The sequence below is a fragment of the Pistacia vera genome, unplaced genomic scaffold (genome assembly GCF_008641045.1).
Source record: "Pistacia vera cultivar Batoury unplaced genomic scaffold, PisVer_v2 Contig441, whole genome shotgun sequence".
NCBI classification, from domain to species: Eukaryota; Viridiplantae; Streptophyta; class Magnoliopsida; order Sapindales; family Anacardiaceae; genus Pistacia; species Pistacia vera.
This window is the reverse complement of record NW_022196270.1, coordinates 675,124-701,551: the sequence shown is the minus strand read 5'-3', so window position 1 is coordinate 701,551 and position 26,428 is coordinate 675,124. Positions and strand designations below refer to the sequence as shown.

At 35.7% G+C, this 26,428-nt stretch overlaps 2 protein-coding genes across 3 annotated transcripts; one reads left to right on the top strand and one right to left on the bottom strand.

The window, feature by feature from the left end:
* Window positions 1-2,091: 2,091 nt before the first annotated feature.
* LOC116144301 (cell polarity protein mor2) lies at window positions 2,092-18,459 on the top strand. Of its 2 annotated transcripts, XM_031429767.1 has the most exons (19): window positions 2,092-2,192; window positions 2,298-2,413; window positions 2,734-2,852; window positions 3,274-3,319; window positions 4,548-4,620; window positions 4,702-4,759; window positions 5,322-5,417; window positions 6,084-6,201; window positions 6,276-6,542; window positions 6,836-6,937; window positions 7,093-7,173; window positions 7,554-7,830; window positions 7,921-8,034; window positions 8,983-9,614; window positions 9,714-9,910; window positions 10,318-10,540; window positions 11,931-12,050; window positions 13,863-14,636; window positions 15,102-18,459. In XM_031429767.1, the coding sequence occupies exons 2-19, from the start codon at window positions 2,318-2,320 to the stop codon at window positions 18,159-18,161; spliced, it is 6,453 nt and encodes a 2,150-aa protein (XP_031285627.1). In that variant the 5' UTR covers window positions 2,092-2,192; window positions 2,298-2,317; the 3' UTR covers window positions 18,162-18,459. The 2 variants fall into 2 exon arrangements, with proteins under 2 accessions (XP_031285627.1, XP_031285628.1); XM_031429768.1 differs by lacking the exons at window positions 2,092-2,192; window positions 2,298-2,413; window positions 2,734-2,852; ... (6 more) ...; window positions 6,836-6,937; window positions 7,093-7,173 and adding an exon at window positions 7,221-7,316 and having other exon boundaries at window positions 7,473-7,830.
* Window positions 18,460-19,412: 953 nt separating this feature from the next.
* Window positions 19,413-23,968, bottom strand: LOC116144305 (amino acid transporter AVT6A-like). The gene is made up of 6 exons (XM_031429770.1): window positions 23,234-23,968; window positions 22,658-23,144; window positions 22,333-22,485; window positions 21,407-21,610; window positions 20,253-20,718; window positions 19,413-19,838 (listed from the first exon to the last, which is right to left on the bottom strand). The coding sequence occupies exons 2-6, from the start codon at window positions 23,079-23,081 to the stop codon at window positions 19,700-19,702; spliced, it is 1,386 nt and encodes a 461-aa protein (XP_031285630.1). The 5' UTR covers window positions 23,082-23,144; window positions 23,234-23,968; the 3' UTR covers window positions 19,413-19,699.
* Window positions 23,969-26,428: the final 2,460 nt, after the last annotated feature.

The following is a 26,428-nucleotide window of genomic DNA, read 5'->3' as shown; positions in this document are numbered from 1 at the left end:
CACATTATCCCTATTTAATTTTAAAATTCTATCGTATAATAATACAATGTACTTATAAGCTATATTTTATCAAACGCGTCAACTACTTATCAATCATTTGTAAGTACTTTAACCAAATACGTAACTGCTTAAAATTTCAAATGCTTATAAACTAATTTTTATAAGTTCAACCAAATAAGCTCTTAATTTTTGAATTTCCTATATGTATGTTTTTCAAAAGTCAGATTTGAGATTTGACCTAGAGTTCAAATTTGAACATGGTGAATATGCAGGTGAAAATAGGATTCAATAACTCAGCCAGCTCATCTCTTGCCTTCGACTTAGCCTCCTCCTTCACTACCATGCCGAGTGGGGACTCGTTGAAGAATTGTTTTATAGAATCGAAGTACAAAAGCAATATTTTAATAACCAACCTAGGGTGAAACCTAGCAAAGTTGCCAGGTCTCGGGTTGACCAACTTGATCGGGCGGTCAAACTGGGTGATAAAACTTTTAAAATTTAGCAAATACACCCCTAAAGTAATTAAGTCCCTACAAGTTTAAAATTTAGCAAATACACCCCTGAAATTTACCAAAGATTTGGCCAAAATCTGTTTAATTTCAGCTAGATCTCACCAACACCAACATTATAGGCCAGACATCACTGACTTCGACGTTGACAACCCTCCTCATCACCCCAAAAATACTCTCTTCTTTCTCTCGACCAAAACCCACCTCACCTCATCCCCGTTAGCCTCACTAATCGCCAGCAAAAACTGATTGTTGTCGCCGCCTGTTTTTTCGATTTCCGGTCAATTCACTCACCAGAAATCAACCCCGTCACCACCATAGCACTCACCAACACTTTCTCTTTAAAAGCCCTAATATTCCGACCTTTAATTTTTCGCCGATTATCATCTCAAATTCTAAGGTTTTGGGTGAATAGAAAAATTGTTAACTCGATTTGGTGAAGCTCCCAGGTCCCGGTTAAACCGGTCGAGCTGGGCCGATCTTAAAACAGTGCTTAAAAGTATGAGCCTAGTAAAACTATGCCGTTTCTTTTCACAATTGTAATCGACGTCATTTTAACTCGCTCCACGTTATAGCACATGTCAACTATAAACTATCGTATCAAATTACCAAAAAAAAAAAAAAAAAAAAAACTTACAAAAGAAATGAAAAGTATATGTTAAAATCAATAAGCATAAACTCCTAGTTTTTATTCACTCCTTCTCTTTTTAATTCTCAGTTATTATTGGGATAAAACATATAAGATAATGTTGCTAATTGGTCTAACATAATAATAATCATTGATAATAAAATTATGTTAACATAATCAGAATGTGTAGTAATTAATAAAGCAAGCTCTATCTATTATCATATTACTAAGGAGTAAACAACTTTTTCACACTCAAATAATGATTTAATGGCACTTTCCCATATATAGACTTTTAAAATACCACTTTACTATTCAAATTTATATTATGTTTCTGACATCATTGCGATCTCACATCACCACCATTCTCTTCCCCTATCTTCACTCACAAAAACCCCTCAAACCCTACTCATGTCGACCCTGTCAATCGCCAACAATCGAACGATTAGAGTTTACACAGCCGCCCTTCCAAAGTCAAATTCCGATCAATCCCAACCACCAAAATCTAACCTTCAACCACCAAAAGACTCATCGGACTCTTTTCTTCAAAAGCCCTAATAACTTGAACCGAGTTCGCTTTTTTGTTTCGCTGTTGTAAGGTAAACTTGGGTAATAAAGTGGTATTTTAAAAGTTGTGGATAGAAAATTCATTAACCAATTATTAGGTGGAAAGTTTGTTAACTCTATTACTAAGCTAATCCATCCGTTTGAAATATAATAGAAATCACTTTTGACTATTTTATATACTATAAGTTTTTTTTTTTTGTTCAATTTTTTTCCCATATAATTTACAAAAAAAAAAAAAAAAAAAATTAACCTTTGGATTTAGGGAATTAATGCATTATAATCTTCCTTCAAATATTTTTGGATCATATGAATAAATAAAATAATTAATTTCAGCTTAATTTCCAGGCTACGATATTATTAACGTTATACTTATTACACAACATGCTCTTCGTTCAACGGAAAAAGAAACCACAGACACTGGTCGGCTTCAAGTTAGATCCTCAACAATGACACCAATTCCACGTCGTTTTAACCGGCATCACTACTTTCAGGTACTTGTAATTTCATTCTTCAATCATTTCTCATCTAAATTTCAGGATCCCTAATTTTATTAATCTTTTTTTTTTTTTTTTTTTAAATTTTCTTCTGCAATTAAGTGTGAAGTTAAATCTAGAAGATGAAGGCAGGAAGCGCTGCCAAGTTGATTGTAGAAGCATTGTTGCAGCGGTTCCTCCCGCTTGCACGACGCCGTATCGAAACCGCCCAAGCTCAGGTCCGTGTTCGGTTTGATTTTGTCGGTTTATCATTGATACTATGTAGAGCTTGAATATGCAATAATCGAACGTTAGGGTATCTGTAAGATTACTTGTAAAATCTTTAAGCCCTTGTCTTCATTTTATCTTTTAATGATGTGATTTTATAAGAATGGATCAATAAATGGTATAAATAGGTAATTTGCCATTGACATAAACCTTTTATGATTTCATAAGATAATGGTTTTTGTTCTTGTTATGCTGGTATAGCCAGTAAAGGTTCATATCTCATGTTTCATAATTATTATTATTTTTTTTCCTTTATATGGGGAATTTGCAGGATGGACAATACCTACGGCCGTCAGACCCGGCCTATGAGCAAGTACTGGATTCTCTAGCTATGATTGCACGACATACACCCGTCCCTCTTTTGGAAGCTCTACTTAGATGGAGAGAAACGTGCGTATCCTGTTCCCACTGATCTTTCTGAGCTTCTCTTATTTTTGTTTGTTTTTGTTTTTGTACTTTCTTTCGTCTCTGAGCATAGATTTTTCCTCGTTCCATCAAGTTTCTTTTTTTGCATCAGTTAAAATGATTTTAGTATGCCACGTCTGGGTACATGCTAAGGTAAATTGATTGTGTCTGGTATGGATATATATTGCAGCTGCGTTATTTGAATCAACAGTTTGACCTCTAAACAATTGTTGTGAAATTTAGTGGACAAAGACAGCAATTTTTTATGTTGTTCTTCCTTTATTAGTTGTAATATAAAAACAGCAATATGATATGAAAGCATTTTGTTCTTGAGTGGTGCTCATGTCCTAATCATTAGTTCATTTCTTTTCTAAATCTTTATTCTCTTTTGGGATATTTGTCGCAGCGAATCTCCAAAGGGCGCAAACGATGCATCTACATTCCAAAGGAAGGTTTGTATTTCTTTTAGCAGCTTGCAAATCTCAATACTATGAAACTCAGCTATTTTTAATTATATGTATTAATGCAAGTTTGTGGAATACTGATCTTAGTACTATACACTCAGAATCAGTTTGAAGCTAGAAATCAAATTGGATGTGATGCTAAAGACAAACTTCCATACATGAGATAAATCATGAGTTGGTGTTTAGCAATGTTGATTACTATACGTAAACAATGGGATAAAAGTTAAATACGATCAAATAATAGAGGACCTATGCAGAAGTGAGCCTTGTTTCCTCTATGAGTGAATATCTATGTTTGAACTATTGAGGAATGTTTTAATATACCTTTTACTAGTATAATATATTTACTTAAAACTGGTTTTTTTTTGCATTCAGTGTACAAGTATAAATCATATGGATTCAGTCAAGGGTGAGTAGGGTTGATGTTACCTTGAGTTCATCTTGATCATAACCCATGGTCCAAGCTCTGCTTTGCCTGAATTAAACTTACATGTCCAGGTCTGAGTTGGACTGAATTAGATTAATTGTTAAAGTCTTAGCAATTAGTTTAATTTGTATTAAATATTATTTATTCTTTTGGAAAAAAATTCTTAAGGCATCTTAAGATAGATTATTAAGATGTTTTCTTTTGCTTGTTTTATCACTTATTGTTGTTTTTAATATAATTTTATATAAATCCCAACCCAACGTATGGAGATTTATCTAAATATATGAAGACAAAGCTTATTTTTCTTAAAATATCCAGTAAATTACGGTAAACAATTTATTTAATTTACATGTCTTTACCATATAAGTTCAAATTCTATCTTTTTCTCATTCCTAAGTTATTGTCCATCACTATTGGCTCTTTCTCCCTCACTATTGATCCGTCATATTTTAAAGCTTTCCCACCAACTACAGCCACCTGTTGGTATTTATTTACTGTTTTTTATTTACTAAACTGTCTTATGGCTCAATTGTTTTTTATGTGTTTTTGAATGCAAACTCTGATGAAGACTTGACCTATTTTATACAAATTGCAATCATATTGTGTATATTTTTTTCACATGGATTCTAACGTAGTTTTGATTCATTTTTCCCTTATCTGATAAAAATGTGATAAGAATTTGACTTATGAACCGTATGTCTATCTTTATGCCACACTGCTACATATAGCTTGCCAGTGAAATGCAATTAATTGATCACAAGTTCAATAATATATTTATATGGGGTTCAGCTTGCTGTGGAGTGCATATTTTGCTCAGCATGTATTCGCTTTGTGGAGTGCTGCCCTCAAGAAGGACTTACAGGTTTGGTCATTGCATATTCTGTAGTTATTATTTTCATCTGTACTTATTATTCTAAAATGAAGTTGCTTGTTTTCATGGCAGAGAAGCTTTGGTCTGGGCTTGAAAATTTTGTTTTTGACTGGCTAATAAATGCTGACCGGTAAGGCTGCAATATATGGGTTAACAAACTTAAAAAAAAAAAAAAAAATAAAATTTAGAACTGCATATTCCAACTTCGATAGTTTCATTGTTAGGTAAAATCTCTTTTTTGATTGAGGTTATGTGAGCTGTATTTACCAAACAAATTCTGGGTCTCGCTTTTCATTTTCACCTCAGCATGAGATTTATGGAAACACTCAGATACTCTTTTTACATATGGAAAGATAACCGTCAGATGGATGCTTTGCTGATACTTTTCATGAAACGGTTATTTTACATACTTTTCCCAGTAGAGTCTCTATTCTGAGGAATTTTGCAATTGTCATTGTTCTTATTATTATTTTCTTCTATATGGAAAACATAATAGTAAGAACAGTACCTGACGTATTCTAGTTAAGAATCTTTTAGTTAATTACCTGATGTAAAATTATGCCTATGGGGTTGATAGTTGTGTAGAGTGCTATTTAATGTTCATTTGTTTTGTTTTTAGTTTGAATTATTTCTTTAACATGACTGAGGTGAGATACTATTTTTGGCATGTGCCTAATATATTGTCAGTGCAGTGTTGTAAGCCAGGTTGAATATCCCTCATTGGTTGATTTACGAGGCCTTCTCCTGGACTTAGTTGCTCAACTCTTGGGTGCCTTATCACGAATCAGGTAACTAGTTTATCACCAAATAATATTGAAACTGATAGTGATTAATTTCTTTGAAAACTGTTTAACCTTTAAAAGCAACATTTATCTTGTGAATTGCTTAGGTTGCTTCCGTATGTGTTTTGTTTTGTTGAACTGCATAAATACGTATACTATAAAAATGAGTGAAGCTTTCTTATCTGAAACATAACAAGCAAGCAAATAATAGTAATAATCAATATCACTTGTTGGATCGTGGGTTATCAGCATTCTTTTATGGCATTTTTAATCGGAATTTTTTTCTTCCCCCAAATAAGATCCATTGTCGTGGTAGCTTCATAATCTTGCTTTCAGGGTATGCTGCTATGCCTTATTGACAGCATCATTAGCTTTTCCTGACTTGATTTTGGTGTCTTGTCTCACTTTTATTTTTTATTTTTCTATCATTTTCAGTGGAGTCCTTGTTATGCTAACACAGGACTCAAATTTGACAGCTTAACAAGTGATGCACTATTGATTAACAATAATTATTTTCCTAAAAATGCAATCTCCTTCACACTTTAACTGGTTGACTGGAAAACATTCTCAATTTATGACTGAGAATTCAATGCTGTAAGTCGCATTAATTTGCCGTGCTGTACTAGAGTAAAACTTGTCTAACTTTTATTGTTTTTTGCCTTTCTTTTACAGGTTTAGTTCTGTAACTGAGCGCTTCTTTATGGAACTCAATACTCGCCGAATTGACACTAGTGTTGCCCGAAGTGAGACACTTAGTATCATTAATGGGATGCGCTACCTGAAGCTAGGGGTATGTGTATAATTACATTTTTTCTGGAGCACGTTAGCATGACTACAGCAATATGACAATTAGTATATTACCAGGTTTTGACAGAGGGTGGACTCAATGCATCAGCATCATTCGTGGCAAAAGCAAACCCTCTTAACCGTACTGCACATAAGCGCAAAAGTGAGCTTCACCATGCACTATGCAATATGCTGTCAAACATCCTAGCACCACTTGCAGATTGTGGAAAAAGCCAGTGGCCTCCTTCAGGTGTAGAGCCTGCACTTACTCTGTGGTATGAAGCTGTTGGGAGAATAAGAGGGCAACTCATGTATTGGATGGACAAACAGAGCAAACATGTGTCTGTAAGTGGATCTCAGATCATCTCTCTCTTTTTCCTCTGGAATTCGTTGTTCAAGTTCTGTAATCTGAGAAGTTATTAATTCTACTTCCTTGTTTTACTGCAAAAATTCTGCAAATTCTCCTTCTAATCTTTACAATGAAAATTCTATATGCATAGATACTTCCTAATTACAAGTTTGTTAGTTTTATGTTACAGCTGAATTTTCTGTTTTGCTACAAGCCTCTGGTGAACTATTATCTGCACTGATTTATACTTGCACATTTTTATTTAGTAATGAATTTTTCCTTGCATTAGGTTGGCTACCCTTTGGTGACTCTTCTTCTGTGTCTTGGTGATCCTCAAGTATTCCACAACAACTTAAGCCCTCACATGGAGCAACTCTACAAGTATCTAAGAGTGAGTTTATGCTATAAAGTTTAGCCTAGGCACAAGGAAAAAAAATGATTTCAGTTTATTGGTTGTTTTCTCTAACGTTCATATTGGATTAGGGGATTGATCCTATCCTGTTTTATTTCTGGTGTTAAGTGACTATGTTTGATTTTATTGTGCAGGACAAAAACCATCGGTTTATGGCCTTGGACTGTCTGCATCGACTTTTGAGATTTTACTTGTGTGTTCATGCAGCTAATCAGGCCCCTAATCGTATANAGCAATGAATTTTTCCTTGCATTAGGTTGGCTACCCTTTGGTGACTCTTCTTCTGTGTCTTGGTGATCCTCAAGTATTCCACAACAACTTAAGCCCTCACATGGAGCAACTCTACAAGTATCTAAGAGTGAGTTTATGCTATAAAGTTTAGCCTAGGCACAAGAAAAAAAAAATGATTTCAGTTTATTGGTTGTTTTCTCTAACGTTCATATTGGATTAGGGGATTGATCCTATCCTGTTTTATTTCTGGTGTTAAGTGACTATGTTTGATTTTATTGTGCAGGACAAAAACCATCGGTTTATGGCCTTGGACTGTCTGCATCGACTTTTGAGATTTTACTTGTGTGTTCATGCAGCTAATCAGGCCCCTAATCGTATATGGGACTATCTAGACAGTGTGACCTCTCAACTTCTAACTGTTTTAAGGAAAGGAATGCTTACTCAGGATGTCCAACATGATAAGCTGGTAGAATTTTGTGTTACCATGGCAGAACATAACCTTGATTTTGCCATGAATCATATGATATTAGAATTACTGAAGCAGGATAATATAAGTGAAGCAAAGGTTATTGGTCTTCGTGCTTTACTTGCCATTGTCATGTCTCCTTCGAGTCAGCATGTAGGCTTGGAAATATTTAAAGGTAATTATCAACTCTTCATATATTCTGAACTGTTGATGCATAGCTCTAATTTGTTAACCAGAACATCTTTTATTGTTGTTGCATAAGCAGGTCATGATATTGGGCACTACATACCAAAAGTGAAGGCTGCTATTGAGTCAATTTTAAGATCTTGTCACAGGACCTACAGTCAGGCTCTTTTAACTTCTTCAAAAACTACCATAGGTAATATTTTTCTGGAAGCATTTAAATTGTAGAATTATTATATGCAAGTGGTTTTTTTTTTTTCAGAATTGCTTACTTTTAAGTCAAAAAATTGAAGGAAACCTTGAATTATGAAATCGATTTTTTTTTTTTTTTTTTTTTTTTCATTTGGTTGATACCGTAGATTCATTTTAATGGATAGTTCTTTTTGGTCAAAGATGTAATCTGGTTAAATGAGTAATTATTTCAAGTAATCCATTTGATGTAAGAAAGGCAGGATTTTAAATTAGAGAGATAAATAAGGAGAAAGAATACGGAGAAAATTAGAGGAATTTGGGGAGAAACAAATAAAACTTGGGAGGGAAAGCCAATATTTATAATCAATGATAATAAACGTCTAGTCTCTACAAAATTCTATAGAGGTGATGAAGATCACAGAAGAGGAAAAATATGAGAAAATTATAGAAGAAAGTGGAGAAAAATCAGACAGAATTTGAGGTATATCAGTTTTATATCCGTTAGTAATTTTAATCAAATCTGAAAAATAATACAAACCTAGGCCCCCTAGTAATTCCTTGTCTTTATTCTTTGTTTTAATGTTTATGTATCAGTCAATTGTCAATGCTAAGCCTTTGCTCAATATGAGGCTTTAAGACAATCAGAAAATGTGAGCTAACTGACGTCAGTTGGGTAGCAGCAAAATGGTTTGAAATCTAAAAAAAAAACATGTCAAATGGCTCTTTTTTTCCACTGCATAGTTACTTACAGTGAGACTTGAACCCCAATTTTCATCTTTGCAGTAAAACTCGATATATAGTAGCCTAAGGCATACAGTTACTCAGAGTTGAAAAAGGATGAAGGAAACCTTGGTTTATGCAATTTGCTGAATTGCTCTCTGTTTATGCTGCTTGAAAATTTATGCTATTTTGCTGCAAGGGTACATACCACATGAATTTTATGCCTTTTCAGATGCTGTAACCAAAGAAAAGTCTCAAGGACATCTCTTCCGGTCAGTGCTGAAGTGTATACCTTACCTGATAGAAGAGGTTGGCCGAAGTGATAAAATCACTGAAATAATACCTCAACATGGCATAAGTATTGATCCTGGTGTTCGTGAGGAAGCAGTGCAGGTGCTGAACCGGATTGTAAGATACCTTCCTCATCGTCGCTTTGCAGTTATGAGAGGGATGGCCAACTTCATCCTACGGCTTCCTGATGAATATCCTCTCCTCATTCAAACGTCATTGGGGCGCTTGTTGGAACTCATGCGTTTTTGGAGAGCTTGTCTGGTTGATGATAGAGTAGAATATAGTACTGAAGATGCAAAGCGTGTTGAGCCTAAAAATGAGGGATTTAAGAAGCCTTCTTTCCGCCAACCAGGAGAAATTGTTGAGTTTCGTGCATCAGAGATAGATGCAGTTGGTCTTATATTCCTTAGCTCTGTGGACAGCCAGATTCGCCATACAGCATTGGAGCTACTGCGCTGTGTACGTGCCTTGAGGAATGATATACGGGATCTCACAATTCAAGAGCAGCCTGATCATAGTTTGAGAAATGAACCAGAACCCATATATATCATAGATGTCCTGGAAGAACATGGGGTGGGATATACTCTTGCTGTTGTATTTGTTTTTTTTTTTTTTTTTTTTTTTTAAAGCAATTTTGTAACCTTTTTCCTGACAAATATCTTGAAATTTTAGGATGACATTGTTCAGAGTTGCTACTTGGATTCTGGTCGCCCATTTGATTTGAGACGAGAGTCCGATGCAATTCCTCCTGAAGTCACCCTTCAGTCTATAATTTTTGAGAGTCCTGATAAGAATAGGTGGGCTCGGTGTCTTAGTGATCTCATCAAACATGCTGCTGAGCTTTGCCCAAGATCTGTTCAGGAAGCAAAGTAAGAAAACATTTGTTATTTAATTTGTTCCATCTGTTTTCTCCGTGCTGTCTTTTTGCCCATCTTGTTTCTGTACTTCGTTGATTCATTGCTCTCCTAAAATATAATGATCAATGAGCTGAACCCAAAAAAGTTATGTGTTTCTTGCAGAACTTGTGTTCTGTCTGCATATTTTCTTTGTTAGTATACATAGCTGATTTTTCTAATAATTTAGCATGCAAGGTAGAATCTCTTCAGGAGTAGTTGGTTGACTAGTTGTGTAGAAACTTGTTCTCCTCTGTATGTTGATGGTATTATCTTTCTGCCTTTGCTAACATGCTTTTTAGTTTCTGATCAGATTTCAGTGTGAATCAATTCCATAAATAAATTGTCTATGGAACTCATGGTAATTTAATCTTAATCGGCAGGTTAGAGGTTGCTCATCGTCTTGCTCATATTACACCTATTGAGTTAGGAGGAAAGGCTCATGCTTCACAAGATGCAGACAACAAACTGGATCAGTGGCTCATGTATGCGATGTTTGTATGTTCATGTCCACCAGATACTAGAGATGCTGGTAGCGTTGCGGCAACCAAAGATCTTTACCATCTTATTTTCCCCTCGTTGAAATCTGGTTCAGAAGCACACATTGTAAGTGAATATTAAAAAGCAATCTTCTGATTTTTCATGTTTTGATAAATAATTCAACCTCATTGGATAATAATGTCTTAATGAGCCCTTCTTCTGCGGTGTGAAAATGAAAGATGCAGATGAAGGGATTATTTGTATTCTTTATTTGACTTATCTGATTCAAATGTATTTGAAATGCTTTTCTGTCGAAGGAAGTGTGCTTTCAATGCATTCTTTTGTCCAAAATTAGCCTAGATTGTAATGCATCAATGGACTCAATTGTCCAAAATTAATCTAGATGGTAATGCATCTGTAATGTCAGTCTAGCAAGTTTAGTTAGTTAGGTCTCTTGGTCTTGTATAAGAGGTTTTGGGATCAAATCCCAATCACATTGAGGTTGGGGTCTTGTTTTAAATTTGAAATTTAAAAGAAGAAGAAGAAGAAAAGCCCCATGCATAGTTGCAAAATGTACTTGTCTTTCTCCTGTCAATCAATCTTTTAAGAATCCTTCTAACTCTTCCGTAGTTGAATAAACTAATTTAACTAGTGAGGGAATGATACAAATTGTCATCAACCCCACTACCTCTTATTGTGGAGTGAAAGCTCTGGGGACTGTTCCACTTCATACTAGCTTATTGGGGGTAGGATGGAGACTTCTCTGTTTTTGTGCATTTGGGTAGGGTGTGTGTTAAAAAGAATCTTGATGGTAACAAACATCTCAATTATCTCTTAGGTGGGAAGTTGTAAGGGCCATCTCTTGGTTTTTGTGGTGGGTGCCAACTAGTTATATAACCTTGTGTAACTGGGAAATTTTAGATAGTCATGTATGTATTAACATATTTATTCTTAGCGTGGGCTTTAAATTATATTTGCATATTGGCAGGTTTGACTACTTCATTCCATTTCATTTCATTTGGGGTGGAGGTGTTAAGAGAACATATGATATGCATCCAGTGTTTCATGCATTTGTAGTATGTTGACATTAATGGAGCCTGAAGTTATCGTGCCTACTAGAATCTGTTTGCATTTGTGCATCTTACTATGCAACCTTGCGACATGTGATACACTTGCAATATGTTCAAAACTTTTACATTTTGTGTTTGTCTCTTTACTGTGATAATTTAGTAAAGGATGGAAATAAAAGTTTTTTTGTTCAACTTGAGTGCATTTTAATTTCATTTTCTATTGGTGGTGGGAAACATGGAGGGGTCGGGGTTAGGTATTATTGATGATGAGTTGAGTTTTAACACAACAGGAACTACAAAGATAGAACTGGTTAGGATGGATTCGTACAATATTACAGGCATCTTTTGTTTGTAGTCTCTTATAATTAAATAATTCTTCGTTATTTTTGCTCGACTGCAACTAGATCTAGCTAATGCTTTATTTGGTTTTGTTCCCTCTATTGTAGCATGCAGCCACCATGGCTCTCGGCCACTCACATCTGGAAGCATGTGAAATAATGTTCAGCGAACTGGCATCTTTTATTGATGAGGTTTCTTTGGAAACTGAGGGAAAGCCAAAGTGGAAGGTATGGTATATGATTAAATGGCTGAAACATCTTTCATTTGTAGTTTCAAGAAGCTCAGGGAATTTTTGCTGAATGTTGTAACTGTGTACATATGAACAGTGACTTTCAACTAGTCCTGGACTTGGTTATCTAATTTGCTGTACTTGTTGATGGGTCCTGAGATAATGTAGACTTCATGTTGCCAACCTATAAGTAACTGCAACAAGTCACTATTAATTATAGTAAATAAACTTTTGGTTCTTATCAAGTGCAAAGAGGCTTTTCTTAAAAATATTATATCGGTCAAGGGGTAACTTGAGTAAACCTAAATAAGTATTTCAACTTGGCAAGTTGGAGAAAAAAGGAGACAAGAAATTGCCATGCACAAACCTCACTCTAGTATCAGAACTAGAAGTACTAGGGGTGCTAGGTATTATATGAAACATAATAATTGATTATGAGTCAATTGCATGGTTGCAACTGGCTATTAATTGTTGCATATGGGAGTCCATTTGCAAGCACCCTAACGTCCCTTATATTGGTCATTCAAACTCCTATAAGTCCTATCCACATTCCATGTTTGTAACTTTTAGTGCAGCTCTTAAAGATATGGGAAAAGGAAATATCTAACCATGAATTTTTTTTTTTTAAATACACCTTTTTTTTTTTTTTTAATATCTTTCCAGTTCTGCTTCAGCTTGTTAATCATCTTGTGTTCCATTCATTAGTTGGTTGACATACCATTTGTTACTTGGTTTCTTAGTGGGAATAATCTTACTTTTTTTAAGATATATACAAAGAAATCGGCATATCCTTTCTTTTCTTTGGAGATGTCATCTGGCATCTGTTTTGGTTATGTAAATATGTTGAAACTGTTTCTGCTGCTAACTGACTAAAGTCTACTTGAATCCAAAAATAAAATTATGAGTAAAGGCTAAAATTTCTTGCTTTAGAAATTACTTAAATAGTTTCATTGAAGTTTGATATATAGTATAGACTACGTAGAGTACATCTTTTTCTGTTTTTTTCCACNTGCAAAGAGGCTTTTCTTAAAAATATTATATCGGTCAAGGGGTAACTTGAGTAAACCTAAATAAGTATTTCAACTTGGCAAGTCGGAGACAAAAGGAGACAAGAAATTGCCATGCACAAACCTCACTCTAGTATCAGGACTAGAAGTACTAGGGGTGCTAGGTATTATATGAAACATAATAATTGATTATGAGTCAATTGCATGGTTGCAACTGGCTATTAATTGTTGCATATGGGAGTCCATTTGCAAGCACCCTAACGTCCCTTATATTGGTCATTCAAACTCCTATAAGTCCTATCCACATTCCATGTTTGTAACTTTTAGTGCAGCTCTTAAAGATATGGGAAAAGGAAATATCTAACCATGAATTTTTTTTTTTTAAATACACCTTTTTTTTTTTTTTTAATATCTTTCCAGTTCTGCTTCAGCTTGTTAATCATCTTGTGTTCCATTCATTAGTTGGTTGACATACCATTTGTTACTTGGTTTCTTAGTGGGAATAATCTTACTTTTTTTAAGATATATACAAAGAAATCGGCATATCCTTTCTTTTCTTTGGAGATGTCATCTGGCATCTGTTTTGGTTATGTAAATATGTTGAAACTGTTTCTGCTGCTAACTGACTAAAGTCTACTTGAATCCAAAAATAAAATTATGAGTAAAGGCTAAAATTTCTTGCTTTAGAAATTACTTAAATAGTTTCATTGAAGTTTGATATATAGTATAGACTACGTAGAGTACATCTTTTTCTGTTTTTTTCCACTAGAAGCTTACGTTATATCTCACTCCTGTGGATGCAGATTCAAAAACCTCGTCGTGAGGAACTTCGTACACACATAGCAAATATATATCGCACTGTCGCTGAAAATATCTGGCCTGGCATGTTGAGCCGTAAACCAGTTTTTCGTCTCCATTATCTGAAGTTCATTGAGGATACAACCAGACAGATCTTAACTTCATCTGCTGAGAGCTTTCATGAAACACAGCCTCTCCGTTATGCACTTGCTTCTGTTTTAAGATCTTTAGCTCCTGAATTTGTTGAGTCTAAATCAGAGAAATTTGATATCAGAACTAGAAAGAAGTTATTTGATCTTCTTTTCTCGTGGAGTGACGAGACAGGCAGTGCATGGGGTCAGGATGGTGCTGGTGATTATCGACGTGAAGTTGAACGTTATAAAGCTTCACAGCATACCCGATCTAAAGATTCTATAGATAGAATTTCATTTGATAAAGAATTGAGTGAGCAAATCGAGGCCATCCAGTGGGCTTCCATGAATGCTATGGCTTCCCTTTTATATGGACTTTGCTTTGATGACAATGCAAGAAAAATGAGTGGCCGGGTAATTTCTTGGATAAATAGTTTGTTCATTGAGCCAGCAGCCAGGGCTCCATTTGGCTACTCACCAGCTGATCCAAGAACACCATCTTACACTAAACACACAGGAGAAGGTGGACGTGGAGCTGCTGGTCGAGATAGGCATAGGGGTGGCCATCATCGTGTTGCTTTGGCAAAATTGGCTTTGAAGAATCTTCTTCTTACAAATTTGGACCTTTTTCCTGCTTGCATTGATCAGGTAAAATTGTTCTCCTGCTGTTGGTGTGCACCAAATCCCCCTAAGTATATATGCATGGAAGTCATTATTTGGGAGATTGATTGATTATTAATGGATGTCATCTTCCACTGACAAAACTTCAATTTGGGAAACATAAAATAAAAGAAAAACTGTAGCTTGTTGACTGCTGAGTAGGAGTAAAGTCAGCTGGTAATGCATAAAGATCTTGCAAGCAAAAATGGAAAAAAAAAGGGTGATTAAGGCCTTTATTGTATTTTAAAACTTTACCTGTGTTTAATAAAAACTTGCATAACCTTTCAGTATTTAGTTGCTTTTATATTTTTGCTACTCTACTTCTGCCACATAAGCATCCTCTCTGTGCTTTATCCTGCCTGTGATCACTCTCATAACTAGCTTAATTATGTAAATCATGACTAATGACATTTTCTTTATGCGGAACTAATCAACATCAACTTTTACTTTCAGTGCTACTACTCTGATACTGCCATTGCTGAGGGCTACTTCAGTGTGCTGGCTGAGGTCTACATGCGCCAAGAGATACCAAAATGTGAAATTCAGAGGCTCCTGAGCCTGATCCTCTACAAGGTTGTTGACCCAGCTAGACAAATCCGTGATGATGCCCTTCAGATGCTTGAGACACTTTCTGTCCGTGAGTGGGCTGAAGATGGTATTGAGGGTTCAGGAAGCTATCGAGCTGCTGTTGTGGGCAATCTACCTGATTCCTACCAACAATTTCAATACAAGCTCTCATGCAAACTTGCAAAAGATCACCCCGAGTTGAGCCAGCTCCTCTGTGAGGAGATCATGCAGAGGCAATTAGATGCTGTTGATATCATTGCACAGCATCAAGTCTTAACCTGCATGGCTCCATGGATTGAGAACCTAAACTTCTGGAAACTCAAGGACTCAGGTTGGAGTGAAAGATTATTAAAAAGTCTCTACTATGTGACCTGGCGCCATGGAGATCAGTTCCCTGATGAAATTGAAAAGCTTTGGAGCACAATTGCTAGCAAGCCCAGGAACATCAGTCCGGTTGTTGATTTTTTGATCACAAAAGGGATTGAAGATTGTGATTCAAATGCTTCTGCTGAAATAAGTGGTGCTTTTGCTACATATTTCTCAGTTGCAAAGCGGGTAAGTTTATATCTAGCAAGGATATGTCCGCAGCGCACAATTGATCACCTGGTTTACCAACTGGCTCAACGGATGCTGGAAGATAACTTGGAACCAGTTGGGCCAAGTGTGAATAAGGGTGATGCCAATGGAAATTTTGTGTTAGAATTCTCTCAAGGACCTGCTGTGGCACAAATTGCATCAGTCGCAGACAGTCAGCCGCACATGTCACCATTACTTGTCAGGGGTTCCCTTGATGGTCCACTTAGGAATACTAGTGGGAGCCTGAGCTGGCGAACAGCAGGCGTAACAGGGCGAAGTGTCTCAGGCCCACTTAGCCCAATGCCTCCTGAGTTGAATATTGTCCCAGTAACTGCAGGCAGATCAGGCCAACTTCTTCCTGCAATGGTAAATATGTCAGGACCGTTACTTGGGGTTAGAAGTTCAACTGGAAGTTTGCGTAGCCGTCATGTTTCCCGAGACAGTGGAGACTACCTCATTGACACTCCAAATTCTGGTGAAGATGGGCTGCATTCTGGGCTTGGTATGCATGGTATTAGTGCTAAAGAACTTCAGTCGGCTTTGCAGGGGCATCAACAACATTCACTGACGCATGCAGATATAGCATTGATTCTACTTGCAGAGATTGCATATGAGAATGATGAAGATTTCCGCGAGCACTTGCCTTTGCTCTTTCATGTCACATTTGTTTCTATGGATAGTTCTGAAGATATTGTGCTGGAACACTGCCAGCATTTGCTTGTTAATCTATTGTACTCACTTGCAGGACGACACTTAGAGCTATATGAGGTGGAGAACAGTGATGGTGAAAACAAGCAGCAGGTTGTAAGCCTGATCAAATATGTCCAGTCAAAGCGTGGGAGTATGATGTGGGAGAACGAGGACCCCACCGTTGTGAGAACTGAACTTCCAAGCGCAGCACTCCTGTCTGCTCTTGTCCAAAGTATGGTGGATGCTATATTCTTCCAAGGAGATCTTCGGGAGACTTGGGGGGCTGAGGCACTCAAATGGGCTATGGAGTGCACATCAAGACATCTAGCTTGTCGTTCTCACCAGATCTACCGTGCATTAAGGCCTAGTGTCACAAGTGACACATGCGTATCACTCCTCCGTTGCCTTCATAGATGTCTAGGGAATCCAGTACCTCCAGTTTTAGGATTTATTATGGAAATATTGATGACTTTGCAAGTAATGGTGGAGAATATGGAGCCAGAAAAGGTGATACTCTACCCCCAACTCTTTTGGGGGGGTGTGGCCATGATGCACACAGATTTTGTTCATGTCTACTGCCAGGTCCTTGAGCTCTTTTCACGTGTGATTGACCGTTTGTCATTCCGGGACAAGACAACTGAAAATGTGCTTCTTTCAAGTATGCCTCGAGATGAGCTTGATACAAATGGTGGCAATGGAGATTTTCAGCGGACGGAATCCAGGGGCTATGAGCTGCCACCGTCCAGTGGGACTCTCCCTAAATTTGAAGGAGTGCAACCTCTTGTGCTTAAAGGACTTATGTCAACTGTTAGTCATGGTGTCTCTATTGAGGTCCTGTCACGAATTACAGTGCATTCATGTGATTCCATTTTTGGGGATGCCGAAACAAGACTCCTGATGCACATTACAGGTTTTCTTCCCTGGCTTTGCTTGCAGCTCAGTAAGGATGCTGTTGTGGGGCCTGCTTCACCACTTCAACAACAGTACCAAAAAGCTTCCTCTGTAGCTGCCAACATCGCAGTATGGTGTCGAGCAAAATCATTGGATGAATTAAGTGCCGTGTTTATTGCTTACTCTCGAGGGGAGATCAAAAGCATTGATAATCTCCTTGCATGTGTCTCACCATTACTGTGCAATGAGTGGTTCCCAAAGCACTCAGCTCTGGCTTTTGGACACTTGTTACGGTTGTTGGAGAAAGGTCCAGTTGAATATCAACGTGTGATCTTGCTCATGCTTAAAGCATTGCTCCAGCACACTCCCATGGATGCTTCCCAGAGTCCACACATGTATGCAATCGTGTCCCAGCTGGTGGAGAGCACTTTGTGTTGGGAGGCATTGAGTGTACTGGAAGCCCTTTTGCAGAGTTGTAGTTCACTGACTGGTTCACACCCACACGAGGCAGGGTCATTTGAGAATGGAATCGATGAGAAGATGCTTGCTCCTCAAACCTCATTTAAGGCTCGTAGTGGTCCTCTACAGTATGCCCTAGGATCAGGGTTCGGAGCAGGTTCAACTGCAGCTGCTCAAGGAGCTGCAACTGAAGCAGGGATGTCACCGAGAGATGTGGCTTTGCAGAACACACGTCTAATGCTTGGGCGTGTGCTTGACAACTGTGCGTTAGGGAAAAGAAGGGATTATAGAAGGCTGGTTCCTTTTGTGAGCACCATCGGGCACCCATGAAGTTGCAGGTACTCATAGTGATCACATATGTATTTTGAATAGGAATGTGAGGAAATTTGGGGGCTGGTTTTGTAAATAGGACTATGAAAATAGTTTAACGTGTAGTTTCAGCATTTTTTAAGCCCCCCTCCTCGAGTAAATATTTTATTGTATCTCATGTTTTTGTAAATTATAATTGCCTTGCTTTTCTCACTTGGACTACCGTTCTGGTAAAAATGGAGCTATGCAGCTCTGATCAATTTTTGACCTGTTATTCAATCGTTTTAACGATAAGACCAGTATTGTTCGCCATCACCATTGCAGCACTGCTGAAATCTTCATACGAATGCATTATTACCATGATCTCAAATACTGTCTTTGAAGCTACAACTATGTTCTGAGTATATGAATTCTCAATTTGTCTTAGAAATAATATTGATATTCAATTGTGGGTTGATATGGGTACTGGTACTAACACTCTAATAGTAGCCAAAATAACAAGATTAGAGCCGATAATTATTAAATAATCGATGAAATTAATTAATAAAAATAAGTCTTATCTTACGATTCATCCAATTAATTAATAAAATTAAGTCTTATCTTACAATTCATCAAATCGGAAAAATTATTCTGTACAGCCAAAAAGAGATTTTTTTTTTTTTAATTTTTTTAATTTTTCTTTTTTATCAGAAGGGAATAATTGTCAAAACACTCCATATTAAACCATCACCATTGGTGGTCGAATGGTTAACTAATGCTTTTAGGTGTATTACTCAAGAGGTCATGCGTTTAATTACATCGACCGTTAATAGGGGTAATCACTAGAACTCTTTGCTCGTTTGGTATTTCTAAGATTAGTTAAGGCGTATGTAAACTGGTCTGAACACTTTTCATCGTTAAAAAAAAAATAAAAATAAAATAATAATACTAGATAGTCTTATATTTATCCAATCGTGAGCATTGACTCTTCTCAAAATTTGTACCAGTTTTTAGTACATACAAAATGAAACCGTGGTTACTTCTTTCCTTTCAGATGGAAACCGGAAAGCATGTTCACGTGTTATAAGTTTTTTTTTGTTTACAAACGTTTTGTTTTACGAAGGCATCAAGTTAAAAGGTTCTCATAAAGACGAAGAAAACACTGATAATTATCAAATAAAAAGCATTCCTTCCAGATAAATATAAGTTGGATGTGCAAAATTGATAATCACACAACAAAATCATGTAAACATCACCATATGGATGGATCTGATAGCAGGGGAAAGAAAGGTAAGAGCAAAAGAAACATTTTATTATACATTTCTACTTCTTCTACAAACAACAAACCAAATCCATTATCAAGCATCAACCAACCCAATAGGAGGGTATACAGACTTCCACACACTCCTTTTAACAAACTAACTTTATACATCAGGAAGAGAGTTCTTATTAAATTACAGTTTCAATGAACCTCCATAGAAAACCTGGATTTTCTAAAGGGATTTTGCCCATGTCAATGTCCCATTGGAAATATGACCATACCTCTCGGTCCACTTGGTTCTGAGGAGTAAGATGATAGATCACTCGCGTGGTGATGGATTCTTTTTAAACAAGGAATAGGCGTCACTGTATATGGCCACTAAATTTGAGAACACAGCAAGCACAATCATGAAAACACTCAGAATCTTGTCCTTCTTTGTTGCTATGTGGTGACGATCCCTGAAATGGCCGAAGGAAAATTTAGTGAACATAAAACCAGGGTTTAGAATGTAATGAAGATTTAAAGCAAAAACATTTTTTTTTTTTCATTTGTGCACCAGTTTCCCAATGTTGAAATAAACATAAAACTTGTATATCAGAGGTAAACAAAAACTACACAGCCTTTTTAGCCTGCATCTTTGCCCAAGTTATTTCTATGAAATTTCATAGGGATATGACATTTTATGTGAAGGAACAATTTTTTTTTTTTTTTTCAAAGAAACCACAGGCCAACAAATTTGCCATGTTGCACAGGTGGCCCTTAAAATAATAAAACATGAAAACTTATGCCAAATCCTAGTCTAGTATGCAAGGCTTGATATTCACTTTCTAGAATTTAAACCCGAACTTCCAATTTCACAGTCAAAAACTCACCTGAGAGTAATGGCAGCAGGAAAAATGAAACCAATGCAAACAGCAGCAGTTGCTCCAGTGAATTGAAAAGCGTCCCAGATGCTGGGGATGAAATTTGCACCCAAAAAGATAACAGTGATGAGCCCAGCAGTGATCAGTGCAAACCTAACATTAGACGAAGCTAGAGGCCTTGATGAGGGAAAGAGGAGGCCATCCATGTTGAGCCGCAATGGATAGAAGACAATAGGAAAAACAAGCATGAGGTGAGCAGCGTAACTAACACGAACCGCATCATTAAGCAGGGAGCTATAGGGAATGCCAAGGTCAGTGTCAAAGTTGGCAAGCACATCATCAAGAGTATTGTCACCAAATAGAAGGAACCCAAAGAAACTTGTCGTTATGTACACAGTTGAGCACAAAGCAAGTGATGTACGCACAACTCCTTTAATCTGTGTAGAGTCCTCAAGTTCATTATCTATGCTGTGAACTGCACAACAAGCATACAAGAGATGAGTGCTAGAAATAAAACACCTCCCATTTGATTAACAGGAAACAGCACTTTAAATTGAGAGTAATACAGACCTCCTGAAGAAAGTTTAAACTACTCTAGGCCTTTGAACACAGACATGTTAAATTTCTAGAGTCTATTCTAAGCTTGTAAAATTTCAGTAAAACTCAGAAAGTGTGTCTTACTCATTTTATATGAATATAATGGTAAAATGATGATAAAAGAAACTACAATTAATCAATCCGGAGTAAGAAAAAACATAAATCACAGTTAGATATAAAGTCATAATGAACAAGTGAGTCATAGGGAGTATTTGCACTCATTAAAAAACAATTACTCTAGGAAAAGGAAATGCAATTTGCAAAAATATACAGGTTTAGAAACTAATCAGGTTATATACGGACAGCAATGATCTGGTGCCTAACCCAATAGATTGCCTCTGTATTGGTCCACCCTCCGTGGGGTTTTAGCACTCACTGTGGTCTACTATCCACTTCTGTAACTTGATCTCATTTTCAATATTAATTCAAATTCTATAGTGTTTCTTATCAATAAATAGATAAATATGAAGAAAACCAAATTAGTCCTGCTACTCAAACTTTATCAGACTTAAAAAATTAACAGGTTCCAGGCATGCCAATCTCATATAATTAATCAGCTTTCTTACCATTGTAGTGGCAGATGTATGCTGTGACCAGAACAGGAACTACAGTGAAGAGCTTAAAGACAGATGTCAAATCAGTTACATCAGGCAGTAATCTGGGCATCTGTATCCCGCCACTGATCAACTTCACAATTGAAATGCCCACAGTGATTACAAGAAACACAACAGCAAATGCAACTGATAAGGCAGATGTGAATTTTAAAGAATCTGCAACCACAAAATTGCACAATATGTCACCGGTGAGAGTCCAACAAAGTAAATAGCTAAGGCTAAAAATTTATGCAATAAATAGAACATCATCTTCGACTTGAATTTTACAATGACTAAACAGATGCATAAGATTCTGATGATCCCTAGGCAACGTAAGCAACGAAAATATCAAAATCAATGATCCCAAATATACCAATTATTCTTAAAATGTATTCATGCAAATATTACTTCATTGAATATTAAATAATATTTTATGAGGGAATCATTTTATGATACATATGAACAATTGGATGAAGATCACCTCATATTTACCCAATAGTGGTCATCCCTTTCCATGTGACCATAAGGACTCAGCATTAATACCTTTCAATTGATAGAATAATCCACTACAAAGTAGAATTATTGATATAACAAGTGCACAAATACTGAGAAACTACAGGGTGGGGGAGACAAACAGACAATGAAATTTCACCACAAGCTTTGAAAACCTGGTGTCAAATGTAAATCCAGCTTAAAGGAAGTTCGCAGGCTGTTTTTTCATATTGCCAAAAAGCAGTACATACTACCGATTTGATTCAAACATAATAAAAACATATTCACATCTAAGCATGCACGGTCTAAAAGATGTTTTACCTGATCAAAGATACAACAATCTACATATAACAAAATAAGACACCAGATTATATGTTAATCCAGTCAAGTGAAGGAAACTCAATTACCTATTCGCTTAAAGCATGCCAATGGAGAAAAAATGCCCAGCGTCACAATAAGAAGAATAAAAGTACGCCCATTCCACCAGTGATCTCCAAACCATCCTTCAAGAACACCATAATGGTGAACTCCACTTGAAGATGTTCCAGACAGCACATCACCTTCAATATCAATTAATACACCATACTTAGAGCTTTCCATGTAAGTGTGAAAATCCTCAAAAAAATTATTAAGTAAACAAAAACTTCACTCCAAGCAAAATATCAGGTCAAAAGCAGAAATGAATATAAAACAACAAATAAACATGAAACAAACAATAAAATATAGTCATACCAATGATAATCATGTACACAATGAGTACACCAACGTTGTTGACTAAAACACAAACTTGCAACAAACTCTTCCCACACCTTCCAAATGCTTCCCCCATAAGACCACCATAAGAAACAGATTTCCCTGCCCTACTGAACCTAAGCAACAACTCGATTGAAGCCTCTGTCAATATGGCCATAAAGATGATCAAAGCAATCCCAAGACCAAGACCTAGCACTTTCATGGTAGCAGGCAAGGCCATGATTCCAGCTCCAACAATGGTAGTTGATAAATTAAACACTGCCCCAGTAAAGGAAGCTCCATTAAATTCATCAAAACCACCATCTTCCTCCTGCTTTGTAGGCAACAAAGGAGCGTTCTCATCAACAGGTTGTTTGCTCCTCCTGGATTTTTTCTCTTTCGGTAAGTTATTTCCAATTGTCATCTTTCAACAACCAAATTTCACAAAATCTCAAGACTTCAATTATTCAGTACACTCCAACAATATCTGTGCACACCAAACACATAATTAGCTTCCAATTATCCGGTAACTTTAAAGATCAAATTCAAGTTATATGTGATTTTAACACTCCTAACCTGTGATATTTGCAAGACTTGGAAATGAACTTGATGAGTCTATGGACTGAAAATTAGGCCTTTTTAGCTTAAATTAATATAATTTTCAAATTTAGAAACACAGAAGGTTGAAATTTGAAAAATCCAGCTCTCTATAGCTGTAAAAACGGTAGATCTATTCTTTACAGTCACCAATTGAACAATAAATAAATCAAATAGAACAATTAAGATTGAAACTAACAGTAAGTCACAGAGAAAGATGATATCCAGATATAATAAAGCTTCAAAATTAAGCTTCTAATACATCTGAATTCTTTCAATTGTCACAATTCGATAACAAGTATATACAATTAAAAGCAAACCCAAATCCCCCATACACCAAAACTGAAAACCCAATAAAATCTTTTCTTATTTTGATCCCAAACAAGTCCCAGAGCAATCAATCCAACCCACACAGAATCCGCACTGATATAATAACAGAATTGAGCTCGGAACAGCAATTAAATTGTGAACAAGAAAGGAGTCGAGAATTTTGAAATATTAGAACAAGTCGTTGTGAACTCTTGAGTCTTGAATTCGGAGGGATAATTTATAAAGGAAATGGAAAGAGAGAAAGCTACACGTAACAGCCTCTGATTTGACCCAGACTTGTCCGTATAGGTGTACGCATAGATTAGGTGTATTTTGTGGTAAGAAAAGGACGGCCTTCACTGTAAGTTTAACCGTCTCTTTTCCATTTTGGTAACTCCACCGTCGCCACTCGCCATCAAGACGACGAAATTCTGAAATAAATTTTAATCATCAACGCCAACGGTAATAAACATTAAAAATAGAAAAAAAAAATATATATATATAAATAATTGGTAAAATAAATCATATATATAAATATAAATATTATTTTTGTAAAGGAGAGAATCTGAATATTAGGTTTACACATGGTTAATAATAAATATAATGTTATATTAGAGATGTAAATAAAGGATTTTAATAAATAAAGAGCAATAATTTATCCATATTATAACGTAAATAATATGAGTTCTTTTATTTACCGAATGAAACACGTGAATAGCCGATTCTATATAAATTATTTTAATATTTTTATTTTTATTATTATTCAACGTGTTTGAGGGCTGTAATAATTTAGATGAAGACAAAGACATTAATAATTCATAATAATAAGAGGGTTGTGTCGTGTTGTGTGGTGGCCGGTGGGCAACTTGACCTGAGAATGAACCGAGAAAAAATACGAGCCGTCTGTTTGAAAACGTGCTACACGTGGCAGGCTTCTAAAGGTTGGACAATTCTGAAAATTTTCTTTTCATTTTTCATTTTTTTTATTAGCCATCAAATTTGTTGGTCTAGGATCATGACGAGGACGACAATATTTTACAAATAAATCCACCTCGGCCATTAGTGGGCATTTTAATTCAGTTTCATATATTTAATATTTAGTTAAGGTATATGTATCTTGACTCGAACGCTCTAAAATTTTCAATATTTATCATGTCGTATGGGCAACAAAAGCAACCAAGTATCCATGAGGAGACCAAACTCCTGGGCGTAACAAGGTTTGCCTGCTCAACAGTTTTTTCATAAGCAGTTTTATTATTTATAAATATAATAATTTAATATCTTACAATATAAATTAGATGAAAAAATTTAAGTTAAAGATGAAGCCTCGAGATTTTATGTGATAAAAAAATACAATTTACAAAAATTTTAAAATAACATAAATTTTTCTACTATTTGTAAATCTTTAAACTCTATCGTCATTAAAAGCTTGAACAATTAAATATTAAAATTTTCTAAACTAACAAATAAATTAACTAAATAAAAAAATATAATATAATGTTTTTATGTAAAAGTTACTTTTAAATTTGTAAAATACATTGAAAACTATTTTTTCTTAAAATTCCCACTTGTGTACTAGAATGGCTTTTTTTAATTATTAGAGCCAAGGGGGTCAAAATGGTAAATTTATATTTATTTTGTCTTAAAGTAAAAGAACAAAAAGGAAAAGCTGCCTCGATTTCTAGGGCCTGAGTAATGTATTGTCTGTTTACATGATTAATGAGTGGAATTATGTGATGAAATAATTCAACATCTTTTCTTTCTCCAAGTTCACCTCGATTAATCTCAAGGGTTAGATTGGCGGTTAAAGCAGTTTGTTTGTTTTTTTTTTTTTTTTAATTTTTGGATTTAATTTTAGGATCATCTAATATAATAATATTATAGGGTTTATTTGTTTTCATATTTTATATCATATTCTCAATCCTATTCTCAAAATAACGGTTTGTTTCATTATCCTCAAAATACTATTATATTTTCTTCAACTATATTCTAAATCCCTTAAGTTTATTAATTTAACTAAACACCCTTAGAAAAAAGTTTAAAAATGAACAAAAATACCCTTATCCATCCATATTTATCAGATTCCAACCACCACCGTCGGAAGGTGGTTGGAATCTGGTATAATGACACACTGCCAGCTGGATCTGGTCGGTAGTGTGTCGATCTATCATTTTTCGATCAGATTCACCCTGGATCTGGCCATTGACGGACAGATCTTTGGTATAGCTGGTCGTCAACGAAGACCATATCTTTGGCCATTGACGGCCATAAATGGTCGTAGATCTGGCTTTTCCGGTCAGACATATGTTGTAACGCCAGATTCTAGCAGTGGTGGCCGAAATCTGGTAACTATGGGTGGATGTGTTTTTGTTATTTTATAAAAAAATTATATATTGGGGTGTTTAGTAAATTAGAAAACCTAGAGGGATGTTTTTGTTAATTTTTAAATTCTACCTCGTTATTCTCACCCAACTCTAAAAATATCCAAAATCATATCCAAAATAATAAAACAAACGGACCCATAGCTTTTTTGGTCTTTTGAGTTTGTAAGGTGTTCAATAAATTTGAGAATTAGTTGAGGTGCACACAAATTAACCCAAATACCCTGGTTAAGAAAAAATAAAAAAAGATTGAGTTCAATTATTAATTTTATTTTTTTTTATTTTTTTTTTGTGACAGGAGATGTCTGAGTTAATTTATGTGCATCTTAACTAATTTTCCGAGATCCTGAAGTTAATGATAGAATAAATCCTTTAGCGGCCACCACTATTAACAATCAAACTCAAAACTTATTAAGTAATACACTTAAGAGTTTCTATTGCCTCACCTGACCACACAATAATGGTTAATTGAGCTCAATTATTT